The sequence below is a fragment of the Leuciscus leuciscus genome (assembly GCF_965113295.1).
Source record: "Leuciscus leuciscus genome assembly, chromosome: 19".
NCBI classification, from domain to species: domain Eukaryota; kingdom Metazoa; phylum Chordata; class Actinopteri; order Cypriniformes; family Leuciscidae; genus Leuciscus; species Leuciscus leuciscus.
Genome location: NC_138743.1, coordinates 7,897,390 through 7,923,540, shown reverse-complemented (window position 1 = coordinate 7,923,540; position 26,151 = coordinate 7,897,390). Strand labels below are relative to the sequence as shown.

At 37.3% G+C, this 26,151-nt stretch overlaps 1 protein-coding gene across 1 annotated transcript; it reads left to right on the top strand.

Annotated features, from left to right (window-relative positions):
* The first annotated feature begins 2,659 nt into the window (after positions 1-2,659).
* Positions 2,660-18,295, top strand: opn8b (opsin 8, group member b). Its single transcript, XM_082148634.1, has 4 exons — positions 2,660-3,056; positions 7,570-7,863; positions 12,368-12,693; positions 16,756-18,295. The coding sequence occupies exons 1-4, from the start codon at positions 2,987-2,989 to the stop codon at positions 17,125-17,127; spliced, it is 1,062 nt and encodes a 353-aa protein (XP_082004760.1). The 5' UTR covers positions 2,660-2,986; the 3' UTR covers positions 17,128-18,295.
* Positions 18,296-26,151: the final 7,856 nt, after the last annotated feature.

The window sequence follows — 26,151 nt, the reverse complement described above, 5'->3', positions numbered from 1 at the left end:
AGTTCCAGTGAAAGGAATTCTTAATGCTTCAGCATACCAAGACATTTTGGACAATATCATGCACCCAACTTTGTGGGAACAGTTTGGGGATGGCCACTTCCTGTTCCAACATGACTGCGAACCAGTACACAAAGCAAAGTCCATAAAGACATGGATGAGCAAGTTTGGTGGGGAGGAACTTGACTGGTCTGCACAGAGTCCTGACCTCAACCCGATAGAACACCTTTGGGATGAATTAGAGCGGAGATTAACGTTCATGTGCATGCAAAGGCAGATGTCCCAAAACTTTTGGCAATATAGTGTATGTGTAATGGAGTCCACAGTTACAGTTACTCGCGGTACTTTGATGTCATTCACCGATCGGTCTGTGCAGCGCTGGTTCAAGTCGAACAAGCCTTTAGGTAAGCACAAGGCAGAATCACATGATGGCAAGGGAATCACATTACAAGACAGGATACATCATGACTGTAACATGAAACATGAACCCAAAACAAAACTATACATTAAAATATGTCTATATACGGTTTGGAAACATTACCATTTTTTATGTTTTTGAAGCCTGCATTTATTTGATCAAAATACAGAAAAAACAGTAATATTGCGAAATATTATTAAAATTTTAAATAATGTTTTTCTCTTTTAATATACTTAAAAAAAAATATATTTCTGTGATAGAAAAGCTGATTTTCCATCAGTACTCCAGTCTCTAGTGTCACATTATCCTTTATCTTGATTTTATCAATTTCGGAAAAAGCAGTTTTTTAACCTGTAATAATTTCTGAGATTCTTTGATGAATAAAAAAGAAAAAAAGAAAAAAGAACAACATTTATTTAAAATAGAAATCTTTTGTATACACTTCCATTCAAAAGTTTGGTGGTCAGTCTTTTTTGCTTCTCTTTTTTTCAAAAGAAATTAACACTTTTATCCAAGGATGTGTTAAATCGATTAAAAGTGATAGTAAAGATTTATGTCTTTAGAAAAGATTTCTATTTTGAATAAATGCTGTTCTTTTCAACTTTTTATCATTTTTAATTAACCCTTACATTATGGTTAAGGCTTTTGAATGTTCTCTGAACATTCTGAAATAGTAACACTTAAAAACACGGCTAACGTTTTGAGAACATTATAAAAGAGTACAAATTTGAACTACCATTATTAATATTACTAGAATTATGTTATCAGTTCATAACTGAGAAAACCTTGCCAGAAGTTGGCCAAAGTTCAGAGATCTTTTCTTGTGCTGGGAAGGTGTCATGGTATAACATTAACTAGAGAGCAACATAAGACAAGTGTTGCAGGAGCGAGTGTGAAAAGAGCAGATGAGAAAGGACAACAAAAAAGTGGTCCATGGAAATGCAACTATCAAAGATGCCATGCCCAACCCACTAGCATTCATGCTTTGTCTTTCCTACATCTTCTTGTCTTTACCAAGGAGGTCTATAATACCAGGAGAAAGCTATTTGTTAGCATCCATTACATTTGTGCAGATGTTTTTATCTAAAGCAACTTGCAGTGCATTGAATGTACATTTTATCAGTTCATGCTTTCCATGGGAAATGAATCAGTCCTGATTTTTGCCATTATAAACATCCTAAATAGTATGTTAGAACAGAATTAGTGTGTCCTAAATCAAAGGATGTTAAAAACAATGAGTCAAAAGTGTAAGGATGTTATTCTGGTGGATTTTTTATGTTTGCATGAACACGCTCCAAAAAGTACCGGTACATATTTTCCATGCAAATAAGCACAATTGGGACACAGCACAGATCCTACATTAACCACAGTACACTCAAAGTTTTCTGCTGAAAAACAAACAGCTGAAGAAATCGAAATGAGATTGCAGATGAACATATGGCTTTAGTTGTGCCCATACAAATTCCTCAGAGAATCGTGCTTTAATTGCATAATTTGACAAATTTCTGCTCTGCACACAAACCTTATCTGCTTATGTGCTCAGTCTCACAGTTTGACTGTTCTTGATGGATTTAAGTTTTCATTTTCATTCAGAGACATCAAAGAGAGCAGAACATAATTGTCTTAGTGCACTTCAAAATGGCTCCAGTTTTGATAATGCAGTATAGTAAATGATTCATATTTTACTTGGGGATGAAGTCCCAGTTTGTTTCGTTAAATTTAATTAAGGTTGGGAATCCAACTCTTTAAAAAAAAGGCAACTTATGCTTGTTGATTTGATTTGATTTGATTTGATTTCCTATATGTGTAAGAAGAATCCACTTGTTGTTTCTTTCATACAGTGTTTACTGTGTTTCTGTAATCAAGTGTGTTTTGTGATAATTGTATGATTGCAATTTGCTTTAGTATATACACGAATATATAATAAGGGAAATCTGTTTTGTAGAATCAAGGTCATCTCTCATTCAAAGTGCATTCTCATTACTGTATAAAAGCAGTAAATTGTATTTGAGTGTATTTGTCTGACTGTTTATTTATTTCAGAAATATCTATCTACTGTATCTCTGTTCCCTAAACAAGTTTGTTCCTTGCAAAGGAAGCTGTTGTTAATTTTGATGGAGAAGATCTATATCTATTTATCTATCTATCGCAAGAGTGGTCCAGTGATTATGAAGCCCCTCCTGTTGTCTGCTGAGGACTTGACAGAAGCGGACTCTTGTAGAGATGTTATATCAGACGCTGCAGTACAGTCGCGCTGGAGTGAGTGTGTCCAACGCGCACCACTAACTGCTCATGGTGTGTTCTTCTGTTTTACTCCTTATTGAGCAAAGACAACGGCATCGTTTCATTCTCTCGGTCTGTTGGTGTGGTCGAAGCTTCATTTAATCGCGTTCTTTATCTCTCTTGGACAACAGATGTTTCTAATACATGACAGCAGTGTGGATCATTACGCGGCGCGTATATTTTCTGTAACTTTTTTCCCAATTGCACTGATCCATGTCGAGCACGTTCATTTCTGGGAATTAATTAACATCATCTCTTCCCGCTGAAGAGCACACCTCACTTGTCCTCATGGATATTTATTCCTCTAAACTATCACCCGCTGTGGATTATGGAATTGGGGCGTTCCTGCTGCTCATTGGTAAGATTGAGTTTCTGGATCTCCAACTTTTTTTGGTAACCGATTCTGGTGCGTAATAATGAGTCTGTTTGTTTCCAGACGGATTACTGAAATTCACTTGTTACATAATTGACTCAAAGGAGATGCGTTATTCTGAAAACGAGTTTGTAGAGAAGATTATCAATCGATGCTTTGGTAGCCTATTTCATTTAGGAGAAACCGGGGTTAGTTGTCACATGCGAGAAGTTCTCAGGGGGTCTAAATATAGCCTATCTCAGCAGCAACTACAAGGCTTTTAAACAACAACACTAGCCCCACTACACAATTGCTTTTTTCTTTAGTAGCCTAATGGCTTTATTTATTGTGAAATTAGCTTCATTTTTGTGAAATTTTCCCTTTAATTTTTTTTTTTTTCCAATTTCACTTTATTGTTGGAATTTCTTCCAAAAATTGTCTTGCATCCCACAGCATTTACTGTCTCACATCAATACCACATCAATTAATACATCACAATAGACTAAACAACACAAAACAATACATAACTGTGGCTGCAATGCATCAATTTAGTCATTTCTATGTTTTCAGAACCCAGAGGCCTACTTAGATCCCCAACTTTATTAAGTTAACAGACTGGTGATCAAAAGATTTCCGTAATCTGTTCATTCCAGCATATGCTAAATCTTCTGTTTGATGGCAAAAGCTATTCCTCATATAAAATATGAGAAGGGTTAGACATCATTTTACCTGCCATTTTTTTTGTATATGAATATGAAATATGAAAATATGAAAACTTGACTCAAGCATTTGGCTCACAATCTTTGAACAAATACATAGTCTAGCCAATCGAGCTTTAAGTTGAAGAGAGAGACAGCTTACACCATGCACATGTTCCATATTGTATAACAAGATCTGCAAGATCTGTATATTTGCTCCAAATGACTGTAGTATCCTAAGAAAATAGTTACGTTGTTGTACCTTACATCAAACATAATCTATATGTGCATTGGATATGTGCTCGATTGGATTATGTTCGACCCTTCTCATATGTTTCATTGCATGATTAAGCAGCATCCACATACCCAAGTATTTATGAGAAGACACTTGTTCAATCTGTATGTTATGTACAGTCACTTGTGTTTGATAGATATTCACCAAAAATAATTTCCTGTCTATAAGTGAATTCCTTTCACACCACTCCACTAATCTATCCATACAACACTTATGAATACTAGAAACATCTACAATCCCTAATAAAGACAAAAACACAGTATCATCTATGATCATCTATCATCTATCATTTATGATATCAGTTTTATAGTTGTCTGTATAAAAAGGAAAGATGTGCTCACCCAGCCTAAGGCGCTCCTGAATAAGAAACAAGTTGTATTTTTCTGATTGATTCTAACTATCTGTATTCTACCTGTCAAAAATGAGTAGTACCAATCAATCAGGTAAGGATTAACTTTCAGTAGAAGCTCTGGCTGTATCGCATTAAATGCAGAGGTAAAGTCCACAAAGAGAGCCAGAGTTATAGTTTAAGACTAATCCAGATGCGTCAGTATTAGTGTTACCACTGCATCCACTGTACTGCGATTTTGCTTATACGCAAACCATTAAGTATCTAATTTACCCTCTGACTTTAAAAGCTGTTATACCACAATTTTCTCTTGAGATTTCTCTTTTCATAACAATAGGAGCTAAGTTTGCAGGCTGATAATTAATCACTTACAGTAATTTCTCCACCCCTACTCTCTTTGGAAGAGGTATTATATACATTTCAGGAATGATATGAGTGTCTAAAGAACACTGAAAATTATCATTATGTTTTTTTTAGGGGCTAGAGAAGTAAACAAACAATTAAAAATCATACTATACATTTAATCAAGAATCAGCTATAGCCAATATGACAAAGGTGGATTTATTAGGGTGTTTTTTTCAAAAATGTCAAATTGAAGCGGCCACATTTAAGTAAAAATCTAAATTTATGCAATTTTTTATTAATTAAAATATTTATTTTGTCCAAAACAATGGATATATTGATATTTTTGTATGTTAAATTTAAATTTTTACTATTTCATAGTTGTTTTACTCTTTATATTTTCTTGTAGGTTCCATTGTGACAACATTCCCCAATATTGTGTGTTCAATGAACTTTCCTTTTTTTCTGAGCAGTAAGGGTTGTTCAGTTGCTTTAAAGTATGATTTTACGCAGAAATTGATTTGCTATTAAAAGTGTAACTATCCCCAGTCCACCCTATTTCTGAACTGATAAATCCTCTCCATCCTCTCCTTCTCTCCCATCCTTCGTCATCAGCATCACTCAGTCATTATGACTTATTATGACATTATTCACTCATGTAGTATTTATATAGAAAATCCAAAAGTAATGTCATGAATTTCGAGAGGCGAGAGAAAATAACTTAATTATGAAATTTCAGCGGTAAAGCAGCTCTACAGAAGACAATTGCCATCAGCTCAATTTAATTTAATGTTGATTCAAATTAGTTTAGTAACAGTTTCATTGTTGCAAAGCTAATCAATTATGAAATTAATTCAGTTCGGCTATAAATCAGCTCTACAGTATAGGCAATTATTCAGCTCAATTTAGTTCAAGGTTCATTTGAATTCTCCTCAGTTACAAGATTTGCAGATTTGACCTCCAGGTCACCAAAGCAGATGACATTTCAAGTCTTGAGTCTTCTCATGCCTCAAAGTCCACACACTTCAGAAAATTGGGTTGTAAATTACATATTGAGACATCATAAATAGAAATTCAGGTGCTTTCACTCGTTTCTCATTCGGCTGCTTTGAGAAACGCCTGTGGATGTTGACGCAGTAGTTCATACCCCACATCATTTTTCAGGTCTTTGCAACTGGGGACATTTAATCTCCTCAATACATGTCACAGCAAACTGCAGGTGTTTGGTAAATCCTTGGCAGCATTGAACCTATTGACAAGCTGAGGATAAGGGGTAAAGCTGATGGATTATGACTTATACACACTTTACCCATAAGGCTCTGTTGTAGGTATTCAGTTTTTTTTCTGCTTCAGGGAGATCTATTCGTTTATCCTAGAATCTTGCGTGTAATTCTTTTAAAAGTATGACTACAGCATGACTACAGATGGCTCGTATTTAATGTAATCCACATACTCAGCGATCAACCTACTGGATGAAGGATTTCACCAGCACAGCACAGATCAAACCTGATAATGCTAGTAAAATGTAACATTCAGCAAATTAAATAGTGTTGTTGTGGAGTGGAGTTGGTCATGGGTTTGATTCCCACGGTTTACAATATATGCCTTGAATGCAATAAAAGTTGCTTTGGATAAAGTATCTGCCAAATGCACACAGTAAATGTAAGACCCACTGCTATTGTACACTATTATAATGCAGTCTAAAGCTCCAGTTTGATTATGAATGGAACAGACCTGTATAATTTGGCGATAAAGCACCTCGACATCTCGGTGTGAAACTGTACATGGCTGAAGGGCACAACAGGAAGGTTATCAAAGAGTCAAGATTACATACTGTTGGTTGCTGAGATTAAAGAGAGGTCGAAGACACAAAGAAAGACACAAGAGACTGTTTGAAGATGGGGTTACATAAGACTGCAGAAGAATTCGTCTGGGATTTGCCCCTAACATGAAACAAAACACAATATACAATAAGAGGAGTGTGGTTTAAACTGTAGAGGACAGCCAAGCAGTGCCGAGAACATGGAAAATGGACAAACTGATCAAATGAAACTTAAAGGCAATGCATGTCACTTTGGGTAAAAGCCAAATGCATAAATAAAAATGTTAATGCAAAATAGAACTAATATATAGAAGATACAGCATCGGGTTATTCAGCAAGTATATGGAGGAAAATCCTGTAAGAAATAAAGAGGGAAATGCACAGTCAGCTAGTCATTGTCTCAAAATCAAAACCCAGACGCAATATGTCATTCATTTTGAAATAAATAGTAAATAAATGGACACAAAATATTGATTTAATACATGTCACTTTAGAGAATGAAGTGATTCTAAGACACAACTGCCGCTACAGGTACGTTGGATAATGCTTGCCACGGACAATGGTATACAAAAATATTTGAGAACAGAATTCAGCAATTGACCAATCAGAATCAAGAATTACAGATATAATTAGTGTTAAACAAAATGGGATGGTTAATAATAATATTAATATGCACACACACTACTATTCAAACTATGGGGTAAAATATATGCTGTCTTTCTTTATTCATCAAAGTATCCTGAAAAAAGATATAACAGTATTTCCCAGTATTACAGTTTTCACTGTATTTTTAATCAAATAAATGCAGCCTTGCAGAAATATTTTTTTTAAGTGAAAAATTTATATTTTACCATATCCAATTTTGCCAACAAAGCACTATAAATGTGATTCTTAGTCAATTAAAAGGCATTGTTTCAAATTAGTAAAACCGGTTGAATAACATGTTGCTATATGTACACTACACACCTAATTCTTTTTATGTATATTTCTCCTTGTTATCTTTTCATATGCAGCAATTCTTTCCATTGTGGGGAACTTGATGGTTCTTGTGATGGCGTACAAGCGGTCAAACCACATGAAGCCCCCAGAGCTTCTTAGCGTGAATCTTGCTGTGACAGATCTGGGAGCAGCCGTCACAATGTACCCGCTGGCTGTAGCCTCAGCTTGGAATCACCATTGGATAGGTGGAGACGTCACCTGTGTGTACTACGGCCTGATGGGATTTTTCTTTGGAGCAGCTAGCATGATGACCCTGACAATTATGGCTATTGTTCGCTTCATCGTGTCTTTAACGCTCCAATCACCCAGTGAGTTCCCCAGGGGTCTATCCTTAGACCTATTTCTATTCTGAATTCAGCATGGATTCCTATTGAGTGATACAACCTCAAGGCTACTGGCTGAGATACAGATGAATTGCCTTTTCTTACCATTTTGATGTTCTGTTCAGAATGACAATGATGTATGTTTCAGAATGGAAGTAATTCACATTTTTCCAATACATTAATCTGAGCTAATCAAACTCAGTTTACAGATATTATACATGCACACATGCACTTTTCAGAAATGTAACCCATATCCTTTCTAGTAACTTATTTCTGTTTGGAGTCAGTTTGACCCTAGCTAACGCAAATTGCAGATAGACACAGTAAAAGAAATCAAAGAATCTTAGAATGTATTGCAGGTTTCCATAAGACCCAATACATATCCCAAATTGTCATGGAAGGTGGTTGATGCGTGTTATCTGCTGACATTTTGTTTATAATCTGTTCTCATAAGATTATATAAATATCTGTAGGTATTAAATGAAAATTCCAAGTTTAGTTCAATTTAAGGTTAATCAACAGCATTTGATATAATAATTATTACAATTTCCAAGTAAAATCTGAGTTTCAGTGCGGCGCTTACAATAAAATGTAAATGTTAAAACGATCACTGTTTCAACAGTATAGACACAAGACAAATAATATGTGATTTTATTATGAATCAATCATCGCATACTTTTTCTGTGTAGAGTTCTATACAATTTTACAACTTTGTTGCCATGAAAGCGCAACACTGTAAACTCTAAAACCCTAAAACGACTGTAAAAAGGATTTAAACAACTTTACAGCTCAAATAATACACAGAAGAACTAAGTCAAGTTATTTTATAAAGTTATAAGCTTCACATTTCCGCTTTTAAATCCTCCAGAAATTGGCTCCATTCACTTTAATTGTAAATGCCTCAGCATTTTTGTTTTTATTTTTAATGGAAAATGAGTTGAAATCGTTTTTTTTTTTTTTTTTTTTTGTAGCCTAATCAACATTAGGCCTATGCCACAAATGCTGTCGAATGAGCAAAGAGCATGATGGAGGAAGATTTAGTTGGCCAATACAAACAAAAAAAAATATACATTTTGATAAGTCTCAAACATATTTCAATAACGAATATTTATTTCAATGACGATAACTTGTCATTTAAATGTTGACAAATGTACTTCCCTCCTACAGTTTCAACAGTCCAGCAAAGAAAGCAAATGAGATCACCACTAAGAGTACAATATAAAATAATATCTCACATCCAACATCCTCCAAATAGGTTGTGCCTAAATCATTTCTGATTTTTTCCACTACAATAGCAAAACAAGGTTTCGATATCCAGGAATTGTTTGACAGACGGAGCGATCCGGTTTCATCTCTGTAAGGGGTTGTGTTCACGCTGAGAGCTGCTGGGGAGCTCTGTTACAGCACATAGTTGTCATTTACACACAAACTCAACATGACAGTTCAGAAAGCTAACTTAATAGAGTTTTTTGGCTCTCTCATGGCCGGGAGACAAACACTGAATTATTGAAATGAAACTTGGCATGGGAAAACTGCCGTATAGAGAAATAAATGGATCTCTGGTTTGTTCTTGTAGCCAGACAAATCCTGATAAAAGAGCTAAAAGAGATAAGACACCAGAAGAGCTCATTCAGTAGGCGGTGTTGAGTTAAGCAACCACCAAACCTAGCAACCATATAGCAATGCCCTGGCAACCCCCTAGCAACCACCCAGAACACCCTAGCAACTGCATAGCAATGCCCTAACAACCACCCTGAACATCCTAGCAACTACCTACACTATGGTAACATCTCAGACCACCCTAGCAACCATCCAGAACACACTAGCAACTACATAGAAGCACCCTAACATCAATCCCGGGATGGGGACCTAGAAACATAGCTGGGATCAGTCCCGGAACATTCAGACTGTCTGTCCAAATCTGATTTTTGTGCATATCTAACTGAAATCCGATCAGATTTAGAAAGTGTTAACGGCAAAAAAAAAAATCACACGAAATGCAATTTTTACAAATCTGTTTCGAGCTACATTCATATGTGGTTTGAAATTCAAATTGTATTTCTGGAAATCCATTTCAGTCTGACTGCCCTGATCAGATTTCGCGTGGTTTATATGACTTTCTCACGCCAAGTAAAATGTAAACGTGAGACGTAATAGGGAACATGCTGAAAGTGGCTGTAGAAACAAGGTTGTGTTGTTGCAAAGTGCCGAACACTGCCTAAGATGCAGTAGTCCAGCACGGCGGCTACACGTTGTCATGCTGTAAATAAGACAACATCTCTGTTGCAAACCCCTCCATGGTGCAGTTGTTGTTGTTGGCGTATACCTACCATTGCAATGCCATTGCCATAGAGGCCAATGCAGATATTCCGGAAAACGATGGAGCGGCATGGACACACAAACCGGATCTGAACAGTTGCGATACACAATGTGGACAGTCAATAATTTTAGATCAGATTCCATTCGGATACACGAATAATCGGATTTGGACTGACAGTGTGAACGTAGCCTAAGGCCCTTACACCTGGTATTAAGATGCGTTTTAGTCGATCGGATCACAAGTGATCTAAAACATTTTGAGCTTGTCAACTTTCGACCACTTCCAGGGGTCGAACAGGTCGAAAACGCATTAGATCGGATTGTTTTCGTAGTGTAAATGCTCATGTGGTCGAATGTGTTCGAACAGCCACAAAAGTCTGTCTGCTCTCCGCCAACTGATCAAATGTGTAAACATTATGAGAAGCGCACTAGCCAGACGGGATTTAAACTTTGGCTGGAGACCCAAGTTTGATTTGAAGACTAAAAACGTACTAAACACAATGTTCTCTCACCACTCCTGATTTCTAACACACACTTACAGCGTTCAGCGTGGTCTTAAAGGGATAGTTCACTTTGAAATTAATTTTTGGTATGTTTTAGCTTACCTCAAGGGCATCCAAGATGTAGGTGTCTTTTTTTCCGCAGTAGTTTCAATTTTGATATTTTTAGGTCAAACCGTTCTTGTCTGTCAGTCATATAATGCAGGTTGATGGTCACCACCTCAAAGAGCATGCACAGAGTCCAAATTAAAACAATTCCCCGTCGTCCAAATTAAACAATTCCCCATCGTAAGTACACATTGATGGCCTAAGACACGAAACGAGCGGTTTGTGTGAGAAAACGAACAGTATTTATATCGTTTTTACCACTTATACACAGCCACGTCCAAGTGATCTGATCTGACGTGTACGCAGACTGGTGCATAGATATATACACTAGATGTCGCCTTAAAGACATTCGTTCCAATGAACTGCCGTAGACAAGGCGACATCTGTGTATATATCTATGCACCAGTCTGCGTACACGTCAGATCAGATCACTTGGACATGGCTGTGTATAAGAGGTAAAAACGATATAAATACTGTTCGTTTTCTCACACAAACCGCTCGTTTCGTGTCTTAGGCCATCAATGTGTACTTACGATGGGGAATTGTTTAATTTGGACGATGGGGAATTGTTTTAATTTGGACTCTGTGCATGCTCTTTGAGGTGGTGACCATCGACCTGCATTATATGACTGACAGACAAGAACGGTTTGACCTAAAAATATCAAAATTGAAACTACTGCGGAAAAAAAGACACCTACATCTTGGATGCCCTTGAGGTAAGCTAAAACATACCAAAAATTAATTTCAAAGTGAACTATCCCTTTAATAACAGGTGTAAACAGGGCCTAAAATACAATGACTGATAGGCAAAAAATTCACTTTCATTCCTGAAAATTACTTTTTTTGACATGCCACTTCTCCTGTGAGCTCAAAAAGGTGATGGGAGTGTATGATATTGATGACATCACCATAGCTCTTCAGTTATTACAACTGACCCCATGTTACAACACTCCCCGGTCTCCCCCTAAATGAAAGGATCTAGACTCTTGTTTGTGTTAGTTTACTGGCAGAAGCTTATAGATGTGTATCTGGAATCTGGAAAACCACACATTCCCCAGTTTTCTAGGAAAAGACACAGTATACACAGTATGTTTCCAGCTCTGTCTCTGTCTTAATGAAGCATACAAACACATGGCAGTGGTTTCAAACCCCTCTCTCAGCCAAGTTCAGGCACATCTAGACACAATTGCCCATATTTTTATGGCATTTAGTGTGAACTCAGCTTATTAATGAAGGCAGTTATAAAGGTCGGCTTGAACAATTCCACTTATATTAGTGTTCTTGGTGAGGCTTGTAAGCAAAGGAATTGTTCAAATGATATCTAAAGTATCTACCAATAAAATAAGTGGAACATACTGAATAGAAAACAGGATTTTTTTTGTTCTTTTAAAAAATCTAATGAATTCAATGTGGACCAAATTAAATAAATGATTACATATATGAAACATATTAAAAATATATGCATGAGCACGGCATGAAAAATGGTCATAGAATTAAATGATACATACTTTTTTCATTTTAATCCCCTTTTCATACCTAGAAATGTCTGTCTCTGTCCATAGAAGAGAAAATCAGCAAAAGGAACGCAAAGATACTTGTGGCAACCACATGGCTGTACGCGCTACTCTGGGCTCTTTTCCCTCTGATTGGATGGGGAAAATACGGCCCAGAGTCCTTCGGCCTGTCCTGTACTCTGGCCTGGAGGGACATGAAGGAACAAAGCCAGTCTTTTGTCATTACCATCTTCCTCATGAACCTCATCCTCCCAGCCATCATCATCATGTCGTGCTACTCTGGTATCGCTCTGAAACTATACGTCACCTACAAGTCTATGGACGACAGCAACCACATACCCAACATGATAAAGATGCAGCGGCGGCTCATGGTGGTGAGTGTGTTTGATTTACAGTGTGTACCAGCTACACTGCTAACATGAAACATAAGATCTGCACATTAAGCTTTCATCTGAACGTGAAATGAAACCCAAGAACGTCTGAGGCTTTCTAGCTTTTATCTTTAGTCATGTTATTTAAGTGGCTGCAACATACTCCAAAAAGAGTTGGGACAGAGGCATGTTTACCACTGTGTCACATCACATTTCCTTTTCACTTTTGAATAATTTGGGAATTGAGGATACTAATTGTTGCAGTTTTGCAAGTGGAATTTACACTCAATCTCGCCAGATATTAGACATCTGCTTTAACAGTTTGTGGCAGTCATTGTCTGATTTTCCTTTTCATGATGGGCCATACATTTTCAATAAGAGACTGATCTGGACCGCAGGTAGGCAGTGTCTAGAAACCACTGTGTTGTAGCATGTGCAGGATGAGGCCTGACATGGTCTTGCTTCCCAGGAAAAATTTAATCTTGATGGCAGTACATGTCTCTGCACAATCCATACACGTCAATGGTACCTTCACACATATGCAACTCAGCCATGCCGCTTGCACTGATGAACGCCCATGCCAACACAGATGTTTGCTTTTGTACCTGTCGCTGATGAATGTCTGTATGGTCCCTTTCATCTTTAGGACTGAGAACTGGATATCCGTTTTTTCCAAAAACAAGCTGAAACATGGACTCATCTGACCACAGCACACATTTCCACAGTCTTCTAGACCATCTGAGATGAGCTCGGGCACAGAGAACTCAGCAGCATCTCTGCATCAAACAGATGTATAGCCTTTTCCTTGCGTAACAGAGATTTGAGTTGCATTTCTTGATGCAGCGTCAGACTGTGTTAAGTGACAATGGTTTTCCGAAGTACTCCCAAGCACATGTGGCTATATTTAACACAGTAGCATGATGGTTTCTCATGCAGTGCCACCTGAGGGCTCAAAGGTGACGCACATTCAACAGAGGTCTCCTGCCTTGCCCTATACAAAGACTGAGATTTCTCTGGATTCCCTGAATCTTTTCACTATATTATGTATGAAAGATGTTGAAAGACATAAATTCTTTGCAATCTTGCATTGAGAAATGTTATTTTTGAATTGTTTGACAATTCTCTCATGATATTTTGCACAAAGTGGCGAGCCATGACCCACCTTTGCTTGAAAGACTGAGATGCTCCTTTTACACTCAATCACAAACCCTCACAGTGAGGTTAACTAGCAGGCAAGGGCCTCACATATTACCAATTCATCTGATAATTGTGGACTGTTTTCAAGAGTTTAACTTGGATATTCTATAATCTTTCTACCACTTTTATTTTGCCTCTGTCCCAACTTTTTTGTAGTGTGTTGCAGCCATCAAAATCAAAACTTATGTTTACAAAATACAATTATGTTGGTCAGAAAACTTTGGAAAACTTTTCATTGTACTTTTGTCAGTTAAAAAAAAAGGTTCAAGAGAATTAACAAATCATTGATGGTGGAATTTATTGCATTTTACAAAAAGTCCCAACTTTTCTGGATATGGGTAGCCTGGGAAAACCCAGACAACTTCCGGCAAATTTAGATTTGCTCTGCAAGTAGTCTGGCAAAGAGCTCATTCAAGCCCATTTCTAATCCGTCGAAATCGCCAATCAGAAACGTTGGGGCGGGCTTTACACGATGACGATCGCTCTGATTGGTTTTAGGTCTATCCAATTGCGCATTTGAGGCATTTGAGCGACGTCCGTTGGTGAAGCGCACCAACTTTTAAATGCATTATTATATTCAAATTGCAAAAACATGAGGACAGTCTCCATGAAAGACCCACTGGCAGATGAACGTGCTACTACTTTTCTCTCCGAAACGGTAGGAAATTAAATGAGATTTAATAGAGGATTTTAACTGTGACAAGATGATTGACAGGGCAGTTTACGTGACAGGATGCACGCGACAGATACGTGTTAGTCGTTATGTCCCAAAGCTTGCCTACTTTTTTGCTACACATTCAAAAGTAAATACCTTTTCTTCACAAAAAGAGAACATACTTTTATGGCATAGTGTAACTTAGGCGAATTGGGACGCAGCATATGGCTTTACACGATGACGATCGCTCTGATTGGTTTTAGGTCTATCCAATTGCGCCCAGAGGCATTTGAGCAACGTCCGTTGGTGACACCCCTTTGGAAATGAGTTATTAATGAAGCTTTGCCAGACAATAACTCAGTTACTACTGAGAATGGTCTGGTTTTAACCAGGCTAGGAAATGGGGTTTGTATTAACAAAAACTATAATAGTATATCAATGATACTAAAATAAGACTGTTGTGCACATACTAATGAAAGTTCATGTGAACAATGTGAAAAATCATTTCAGTTTGTTTCCGCTCTCAATGCTGTTGTATGGCTTCAGAAGAGTTAGAGTGGTGAAACAGTTGTAAGGACTACTTTAAAGAGCTTGACTGTGTCCCTTGTCTGCTGTCAGTGTATGGAAAAGGAAAGCCTTGACAAGCGGAAGAAAAAATAATACATTGGGTTCAACCTTTAGTTACCAATCCTTACATCACACCTCACTTAAACTCTGATTCTTTCAGCAATCTCAACCTGGACATTTTTATTCCTAGTGTAATGACGCTGAGGGATATGTCTCCCTGTAGTATGAATTGGAACTCATAATACTCATTCAAAACTGAGCTCTATTCATCCCTAATGCCCTTGAGCTTTCAAAAGCAACAGTTATTCCAAAATGTCGTAAATGATTCAATTATCACTGGCTTTCTTTTCCCACGCTCTTATCTGTGATTGTTCTTCCCACATGAGACCATTTCAAAGCTGCTGTACGCAGAAGCTTCACATCACCTGAAGGTTGTTTACAGACATATTCAGCATTCATATTTTCATAGCATTGAATGTATTCAGAAAGAGGTGCCAAAAACTATACTGTAGCATTGCAAGACACTAAATAGGCCGTGTTATTTATAATGATCTGTTGGTCAATGGGTGCTATGTCGGCCCTATCTGAATTAGCCCCAGTATGGGCCCTAAATGGGTTCGTTAATGGGTTCCATGTCGGCCCTATCTGAAATAGCCCCAGTATTGGCCCTAAATGGGTTCGTTAATGGGTTCCATGTCAGTCCTATCTGAATTAGCCCCAGTATGGGACCTAAATGGGTTTGTTAAATGGTTCCATGTCGGCCCTGTCTGAATTAGCCCCAGTATGGGCCCTAAATGGGTTTGTCAATGGGTTCCATGTCAGCCCTGTCTGAATTAGCCCCAGTTTTGGCCCTAAATGGGTTCGTCAATGCGTTTCATGTCGGCCCTATCTGAAATAGCCCCAGTATGGGCCCTAAATGGGTTTGCCAATGGTTCCTATTTTGGCCCTATCTGAATTAGCCCCAATATGGGCCCTAAATGAGTTCGTCAATGCGTTCCATGTCGGCCCTATCTGAAATAGCCCCAGTATGGGCCCTAAATGGGTTTGTCAATGAGTTCTATGTTGGGCCTATCTGAAATAGCCCCAGTATGGGCCCTAAATGGGTTTGCCAATGGTTCCTATTTTGGCCCTATCTGAAATAGCCCCAGTATGGGCCCTAAATGGGTTCGTCAATGCGTTCCATGTCGGCCCTATCTGAAATAGCCCCAGTATGGGCCTTAAATGGGTTTGCCAATGGTTCCTATTTTGGCCCTATCTGAATTAGCCCCAGTATGGGCCCTAAATGGGTTTGTCAATGGGTTCCATGTCGGCCCTGTCTGAATTAGCCCCAGTATGGGCCCTAAATGGGTTTGTCAATGGGTTCCATGTCGGCCCTGTCTGAATTAGCCCCAGTATGGGCCCTAAATGGGTTTGTCAATGAGTTATATGTTGGCCCTATCTGAATTATCCCCAGTATGGGCCCTAAATGGGTTTGGCAATGGTTCTATTTTGGCCCTATCTGAATTGGCCCATGCTGAGCCAACATGGAACCCATGGACAAACCCATGTAGGGCCCATATCTCAAGCCCATATTGGCCCCACCATGCAATGTTGGCCAGGAACAAACATCAAAAAAGATCTCAGCATGTTATTCTTTGCTTTTACAGATCGCTGTGTTGATCAGCATTGGGTTTGTCGGCTGCTGGGCGCCGTATGGCATCATTAGCCTATGGTCCGTCTACCGGCCTGGTGATTCAATCCCTCCTGAGGTCAGCATGCTACCGTGTCTGTTCGCCAAGACGTCCACTATATACAACCCGCTCATCTACTATGTGTTCAGCAAGAACTTCAAACGAGAAGTCAACCAGCTGAGCCGCCTCTGCGGGAGATCCAACATCTGCCGTACATCCGATGCCAAAATCGACCCGGACAATACCATCTTCATGGTGTGTGACCCAAACAAGTCCAAACCTGGAGCGGAGGAACCGAAATTAGAGAAGAGCGAGGAGAATGAGACTCAACTGATGCCGAATCAGTAGGATCTGTGACTCTTGCGCTCTGAATGAATAATGAATGAATATGTACAGAACATTAGTTAACAGGAACTTTTGCCTGGTTAATGTCACCATGAAATCAAAATTGACTTTTTTTTTTTTTTTTTTATGTAATATTGCAATATTTATTTATAAATTATTTTTCTGTGCACACCATCATTTTTTTTTTTAATTCATGTGAGCTCATAATCTTTAATCAAAATAATTTCCCTTCCCTCTTGCAGCAACAACTCTTCTTTTCTCTGGTGACGTGTGAGTCGGCATGAGGGCGGGACAACCTGTCACTCACATGAGATCCACCAATAGCAAACCACAACCATCCAAAAATCCACTAAATTCCCATTGCTAAAAAAATCAAGTCCTGCCCTAAAATTTTTCTTGTTTGAGAAGCCATTTAACTCAGATATACATCACATGGGGGACAAAAAGAATATCACAACTTCCATTTGATGCTGACTTTAATAGCACATGGAGTGGTTCTTTGTGTATGTGTTTTTTATTTATTCCACAATCTGCAATACGGATCCATATCATCACAACGTATGGCATAGCACATTGCTGTGTGACACCGTGTTATCAAGGGGTTTAGGTGTTATGTGATGGCTTTATATAAAGGGCATTTCATTGAGATTATGAGATATATATAGTCTTGTAAGAAAAAAGGATGTGGACGTCGAAGATCTCAAAAATGAAGTTTATTACAGCACAGCTGTACAAGGTACATGAAGCACCTTGGGTTCACCGGCGTCAGAATGAACCCAGAACATCCAAATCTTAAACCTTTTATCCTGTTAGTTTACCACTCTTTGGGCCTGTCCACACGGAGACGCGTTTCGCTGTATACGTATACATTTTTTATCGTATTGGCGTTTCGTCCACACGGATCCGGCGTTTTCGGAGACTGAAACCGCTATTTTTTTAAACCGGGTCCCAAGGTGGATAAATCTGAAAACGCCGCCCTTGCGTTTTCGTGTGTAATCCGTACATTTTGTGAAACGATGATGTCATCACACCAAGTGTCAACTAGTCAGACACCGTTAAGTCACAGCAACTACATTTATGGTTTTTCATATTGTTCAACAAAGTTCTTGATTAAAAAAGAAAAAAGAAAAAAGAAAAGAAAAAAAGAAGCTACTGTGCCTAATATTATTGTTGCATAGCTGCCAACTTTTGAGTTTTGCTTGGAGTGAGATTTATGTTTTGGGGGGGGGGGGGGGGGGGGGGGGGGGGTGTTTATGTTGACAAGATTATGTTGACATAAACAAGATTTATGTTTTTTATTTTTTTTTCAATAAAAAAAATTATTGCATCACAATAAGTGTATTGTGATTGTCAAAACATTTTAGTAACTAAACTGAATTTTATTAGGTTTAGCGACAACATGTTACAATGTTTACATGGTTCAATTTCTGGTAAGCTACGCTTTTTTATTATTTCAATTCAATTCAGTTATTGTGATTTGATTTAATATTGACTCATTTGGATAAATATTAGGTAGGCTACACAAGATAGGCATTCATTTTTCTCAAGAAAAAAACAACTCACCTAATGCTGTAAACATACAGAGAGCCCTATCAGCTGGCAGTATTATTTAAGGTTAAAAAATAACACAAATGAAATATAATGCGTTTTTTTTATTATAATAACAACTTTATTTAATGATATAAGTAAAAATATAATAAATATGCAATATAGTACACATATTTAGCCAAATACTCTCTATAGCTCTTTTTTTCTAGGCAACTAACGTGCTATAGCCTATATTATGGTCATTAAATGGCTTTCCTGAGGTAAATGTTATGTGACATGATTGTTCTCCAGCTGTTTTATTGACACCTTTGTTTGATTGATTGGTCGATATTATGTATGAGGAATATACATTTCGGTAAGTTGTACTGTATCTTTCAACAGTGTTCATTCGTGTTTAAAGTTATTTACTATCAGCTAGAGATGATCACGTGCCGCAAGGGATCTGTCGCGTCACATTTACAAGCGCCAAAACGGTATTTATTGTCTGAATTTCGTAATAAAAGTGACAGAATCTGAGAGCTGAGATTTTTTTTATATCATAAGTAACCTGCTCTGTCTAGTCTGTCGGTCTCCGTGTCCTCTTTGCTTCGCGATTTTTCTGTGCGTGAGAAAATGGATGTGTGGCGTGAGCGCGTGTGAAGAGTGTCAATTGCGTGAGTCTCACGGTGAATGCGTGAGAGTTGGCAGCTATGTTGTTGTATACAGCGCGCAAGGTTTATGCGCATGCTTTAAGTCTTCTTCTCCATTTTTAGTGTATGTCTGTGGCAGAATTACAGCGCCACATACTGGTCTGGCATGTATACTACATCGTTTTGAGTCGGTTTCAGTGGTTTCATGTGTACGCCGATATTTCTTGAGACGACGCCGGGTTTACGGATTTTTTTTTTTGAACGGGGGAAAAAAATATCGGATAGGGAAAGCTCTGGCTTCGTGTGGATGTGGCCTTAATGTACGTAAATGAAGTTGCTCTTGTTGCAACAGCTGTGGTCTGTATGTTAATGAAGTTGTGACACCCCATTGTCTGAGATGGTTCTCTGTGTCCCACACCCATCCCCATTCTACAATTGACCATTTGTTCAGGATGTGATCAACCCAAATGGTGAAGAAACAATATAACTTGACTTTCTTTCATCTCTATGATAATTAAGCCATTTTGGGGATGAGCTCATTTTAAAATATATTATGGAGTGGAATCTGGGTCGAGGCAGACTACAATTTCTTACAGTCTGTTGTTTCATGCTAAGTACTCTCAAATATATTTCAAGACCATTGATATTTACTCTAAAAGTTCACCCAAAAATGAAAATCCAATCATTATTTACTCAGCATTTTGCTGTTCCAAACCTATATGTCTTTCTTTCTTCTGTGGATCTAAACACCAAACTCTATAACAGACAAAAAAGCTCTCAATAAAGTGCCAGTTCCATTATCCTGAAATCAATGGGGTTTTTTATTGGGGTTTTGGTTAAATGTCTACAATAAGGTCCGTGGTTCACATGCTCAAGATATTCTCATGGTTTAATTTATCAAATAAATATATACATAAAATACATACATATTCATACCCTCTTGTGATTTTATTTAAAGCTTTTACTTGTCTTGAAAAAAGGTTGTTGCTTAACAATAATTGGGGACATTAAATATGTCATCAGCCAAACAGGAAAATTCATCTATTCACTAGTTTACTTTTACAGCTTTGTTCTGTTTATAATCGAGCTCTTGCAAACTATTCTAACTCAAACTTTCAAGGATTTTTTTTTTTTTTAAATAAAGTCTTTGTCAGAAGAGTTGTCAAAAGCTTAGTGATGGTGATGTCAAAGTTGTGTAGTTCATTTGTAGCCTATGTTTAGCTTTTCACTTCTGCCGATTGAATTGAATTGAATTGAATTGAATGCCTTTATTGTCATTGTACTTTACAATACAACGAAATTAGGAGCGGTCTCCATTAGGTGTGTACAATAAATACAATAAATAATCCTTAAATACATAAAAAAATTATAAATAAAACAGAATAAAAACAGAATAAAATAGAATTAATGCAGTAATCGCAGTGCAAAAAGTAACAGTGAGTGACTGGGTTTTTCTAACTACATTTGTTCATGGAAACTATTGCATTTAAAAAGAAGCTATTTTTAAATCTGGTGGTGCTGGATTGTATAGACCTATAACGCCTACCAGAAGGCAACAATTGAAACAGATGGTGGCCTGGATGAGTATTGTCCTTGATGATGTTCTTAGCTCTTGAGAGAGTACGACTGAGTGCAATGTCTGACAGAGAGGGGAGGGGGCAGCCAATGATTTTTTCTGCAGTCTTGATAATTCTTTGCAGGGCCTTTTTATCGGCAGCAGAACACGCAACAAACCACACAGAGATGCAATATGAAAGAATGCTCTCAATGGTGGATTTATAAAAGGACACCAGCAGCCTCAAATTCATGCTGTTTTTCTTGAGTATCCTCAGGAAGTGGAGGCGCTGTGTGGATTGTATGTAGGCTTCAAAATTCATAAAGCTGTGTTCATTTGTGAAGATTATAATGGCGATCAAAACATGTAAGAATCATAAACTTTAGTTATTTTCTGCAATAATCCAAAAACCAATGAAAAAAAATCTATTGGGTTTTTGTCGAGGGAACCAGGGTGATGCAAACTTCTGAGTTGGCTACAAAAATATATCATTACTGCAGCGCTCTATGCTGCCTTCAAGTGCACTTCAGAAGCTTGTACCTACAAGTCAGGATTTCGTTGTTAGGAGGAAATGCATTCAAAACACATGGCATCAAAACTAAATGTTACATAAAGCAAACCATGAAAAGTGATTAACACACTTGTTGTCTATAAAGTCCTGTTTACACCTGGTATTAAGATCTTTTGTCCACTTTCAACCACTTGTGTCCTGAGTTCTTCGAGGGGAGGTTCTATGGGCGGGTTAATGTTTGGGTTTTTTCAGATCTTTCGATCTAATGGACAATATAAGCTTGTGCAATTTACATATAAAAGGACCCGAAAACGACGGAAAAACATACAGAGAGCATCAACTTTTGTTTCTGCTCTGACAGCTGTAAGACCACACTGAACGCTGTGAGTGTGTGTTAGAATCAGGAGTGTTGAGAGAACATTGTGCTTGTTATGTTCTTTGTCTTCAAACCAAACTTGGGTCTTCAGCCGACAAAGTTTAAATCCCGTCTGGCTACACTAAAAAAAGTGTACACTGTTCTTTTACCCAAATATTTTTTGTTAAAGTAACACACATACAGTATATTTCTTTTACCACCAAAACACTATTGTATAAATTTTCCACTATACTTAATTATCAATCGTTAAATGTAAAGGGTTTAATTTCGCGTTTAAAACAACAACGGATGTGACGATTTCCAACGTATTGGATGAAGACGGCGTGCGAAGATGACTAGCTGAATTAAGAGAGAATAAATGTTGAAATTAAGTGTTATTTTATGTGTTTTTGAGAAAATGAGGAAAGGGGCAAACTTGAGTGCGCAATTGTGTTTAATGTTCAATTACATTGGAATTATTAGAGCCATTTAAATTACAGTGGGTTACCATTGTGGAGAAGAGTGGAGCATTTGGTTAGGATGTGGACTGATTCAAATAAGTTTAACTCTTGTGGCTGAAGGAGCATATAAATCTTAGCATTTAATATGTTAATAAGTGCTATTATTAGCTAACAGCTAGCTATAGGTTAGAAATCAATTGTATTTGCGAAATCATGTAAATCCTACACACTTTTATTTTTAAGTGCAGTTTTAAACTTTTTGCAGTTTTGCATGTTTACTAAACTTAACCGGTTTAAGTTACAGGGAAGCAATTCCAGTGATTTGGTTGGACATTACTATTTCACATACGTAGATTATTTCTCATTCAGTTGTGTTGTCATAACACAAGGAGCTTACATAGATTAAAAAAATTCCATTAATGTTAATAAAAAAATTATTTGCTTGTGTGGAAGCACTGTCCATAATTGAATTAAGTTAGTTTAAAGAGTAATTTTTTTGAGTGTATGCACTTCTCATAATGTTTACGCATTTGGTCAGTTGAGAAGGAGAGTAAGTGGACTTTTGTGGCTGTTCGAACACCTTCGACCACATGAGCATTTACACTACGAAAACAATCCGATCTAATGTGTTTTCAACTACCTCTGGAAGTGGTCGAAAGTGGACAAGCCCCAAACATTTTAGACCCCGTATACACCTGTATTTAGAGTCATTGTGATCCGATCGACCAAAACACATCTTAATACCAGGAGTAAACAGGGCCTAAGTTGTTTTGTACATCACAACACCTTTAAAATGATTGAAATACAGCATGTCAAATTTAAATAAAAGTCCTAATAACAATATTTCCTTCTCCACTTGAAGATCTCATAAGTGTCTTATTCAGTTTTCAGAGTTTCAAGTCATAGATTTTGGAACAATATGAAGGTGAGTAAATTATGACAGAATCTTCATTTTCGGGTAAATTTCAAGTCATATAGTGGTCCAAAATTATTTTCAATGTATCTGCATCATCCTCATTTTCATGTTAAACGAAAACTTGTTAAATGTTTGATTGATTTTGGTGGTTAGTTTTGAAAGCTGTCGAAACTCAGCACAACTAAACCGTCCCCAGGAATGAAAAAAAAAACCATGTGGATGCTTTGATAAACAGTGCTTGAATGACTCTACTGTGGCCAGAACCGGGTTGTTTGTATCTTGAGGTGTTGTAAAAGACTGTGGTAATTTATCTCATCAGTGGGACGTTTATCTCATCAGTGGGAAAAGAACAGGCACTTTGCTGTTATGCAGGTAGTTTCCCACCATTGATGAGAGAGTCTGCACTGGTTCACACAGCAGGCTGAAGCACATGATATCCTCTTATGTAACAACATTTTCATTGTGTTTAACACTTAAAAAAAAAAAATATATATATATATTATAGAAAAATAATGAGAAAGAACATACATATATAATACTTAAATAATGCAATTTCGTGTTTTCCTTTATAATATTGCATCTCGAAATATTCAATTTCACACTTTATAAACTACCATTCAAAAGTGTGGAGTCAGTAAGAATTTTTTTCTAAAGAAATTAATACTTTTATTCAGCAACGATGGACTTAATTGATCACAAGGGACCATAAGGATATCTACAACGTAAAGATGACTATTTCAAATAAATCATGTTCTTTTAAACTTTTTTGAAACCTGAAAAAAAATATATATCATGGTTTGCACAAAAATATGAAGCAGCACAACTGTTTTCAACATTGATAATAATTAAAAATCCAATGAAAGCAACAAATAGACCTAAATGAAAAAGATTCGAATAAAATACGAATATTAACCTTAAAAAATGGATGTTGATGCCAGAGTAGTTGCAGGGACCCAGTTTTCAATATTTAAAGGTACACTATGTAACCTTCAGCAGTTAAACAAAGAAAACTGCATGATTTTTGTGGAAGAACATTATTTTGTTGTACTTCGGCTCTGTGTGACTGTGTGGATGAATATGGTTATCCTGCACCTCATAAAACATTCACTATAGGCTTAAGAGATAGAACCAGTTTAGATGGAAAGGATCTCAAGCTGAGGACGTTACTATACCTATTAATAGACATGCTACTTCCTTGAAAAGATTTTTTTTAGATAATTCTTTACAATGATCTCTTAGAGAGCTACATATGGCAGTTTACCTGTTCAATAAAAAAACATTACTCACCGGTTGAATAATAATAATAAAAAACATCTCCACGTCACTTTGACAACATTTAAAATCCCTCAATTCTCGCCATCTCCAAAAAGCAAAGCTAATGTTGATTCTTGTTCTATTATAGCTCTGTTGCGTTCTCTTGTTGCCAGCAGACTCTCCTCTGTTCGGCGTTTGTTTAAAACGGGTGATTCCCAAGCTTTTTCGCTCATTGTGACAACTAACCTATTCCGCTCCCACACCAGACACGCGTCAGAGTAGCCGGAGCAACTTTTCTCTATTTACGGATATGATGAGACACACGGGGGCGAGTGATGCATGTACGCAATTTCCAGCGAAAACCATCCAGACATGTCTAAAATATAAAAATATAAAAACAGAGGCTAAGCTAAGCGGGGTAAGATAAAAACATGTTTTGGAAGAAGGACTGATGATATTACCTCATTTAAATTGTTAATTTTGAAGAGAAAAAAAAGTTATATAGTGTAGCTTTTATGGTTAATATATCAGCATCTAGAAATAAACATAAATATTTGATTTGTTACGTCAGACATATAGCAACACATGCTTTTAAACTTGCTGTTTCACAGACTGTTTCTATTTCAGATTTGAGATGAACATTCATATTTGATAAAGGAGTTAAAACTCAGTGAAACGTCCCGGTTGGAGCATCACTTGTCATATCCACAGACTGTAAAAGGTCCTATCACATCAAGTCTTTGTGTGTACATCATGGAATATTAGTTATTCCCTTATAAAACAATAATTCATTCGCCCAGAAAAGCAATTTAATCTTATTTATTTAGAGTGGATTCAGCCACAGATGGATTGACCAGAAGTTGTGTTTGGTGGAATTGTGTGAAGAACTTCAAATTCCTCACTGGAGTACCTCGAAACAGAGATAAAAATGCTTGAATTTAGTCATATCTTGAGGGCAAGAAAGTAGAAAGAACAAACCTTTCTTCTTTTGTAATACTCAGGAAGTGATAATGAAAGAGAGTTGTTAAAGGACAAGTTCGGTATTTTACACTTAAAGCCCTGTTTACAGATCGTATCTGATGAAATAGAACGGTTAAGATTAAAATTTGGACACATGCTCCTGTCCCGAGAATTTTAGGTTTATTTCGCTTTTGTGGACCTATTTTGCCAAACGCGTCACACCCGTGATTCTTCCGTTGAGAGCTTGAATAATAGACACTCCAGCCCAGTTGGTGGCGATAATGCACCTTTGCCAATTGCAAGCAAACCACGGGCATTTCATTGAATACACAGAAGAAGCAGAAGAAGAAGCGGCGGAGTAATACCGTAAAGGTGCTGGGGTCTCACAGCACGTCCTATTAAGTCAATGGAGCTGGACAAAAACTGCGATAAAACCTGTTGGAATGCATCTTTTTCAGCGATTTTTGAGTGAACATATCAGTGAACACCCCTGACCACTCGGTGAGTTTCACGTCTTTGTAAACGAAAGTTTAATGTGTTTTTAGGTCGGAATCTTCCAGTGCACATAGACAACCATTGTGGGGGTGGGGGGGGGAAGCGAAATAAACCTAAAATTCTCGGGACAGCAGCATGTGTCCAAATTTTAATCTTAACCGTTTTATTTCATCAGATACGATCTGTAAACAGGGCTTTAAGTGTAAAATACCGAACTTGTCCTTTAAATGAACAAAGCAGGAATAAACTTGTGTTTCTCTACATACAGACTACCGTTCAATCATTTGGGGTCAGTACGATTTTTATTTTATTTTAAATAATGAAAATTAAGACTTTTATTCAC

Bases quoted from the DNA above. Each gene is read 5' to 3' on its own strand.
- opn8b (XM_082148634.1), top strand. From the start codon at position 2,987: ATGGATATTTATTCCTCTAAACTATCACCCGCTGTGGATTATGGAATT. The intron at 3,057-7,569 runs GTAAGATTGAGT...TTTCATATGCAG, and splicing joins GGCGTTCCTGCTGCTCATTG to CAATTCTTTCCATTGTGGGG. The intron at 12,694-16,755 runs GTGAGTGTGTTT...TTGCTTTTACAG, and splicing joins TGCAGCGGCGGCTCATGGTG to ATCGCTGTGTTGATCAGCAT.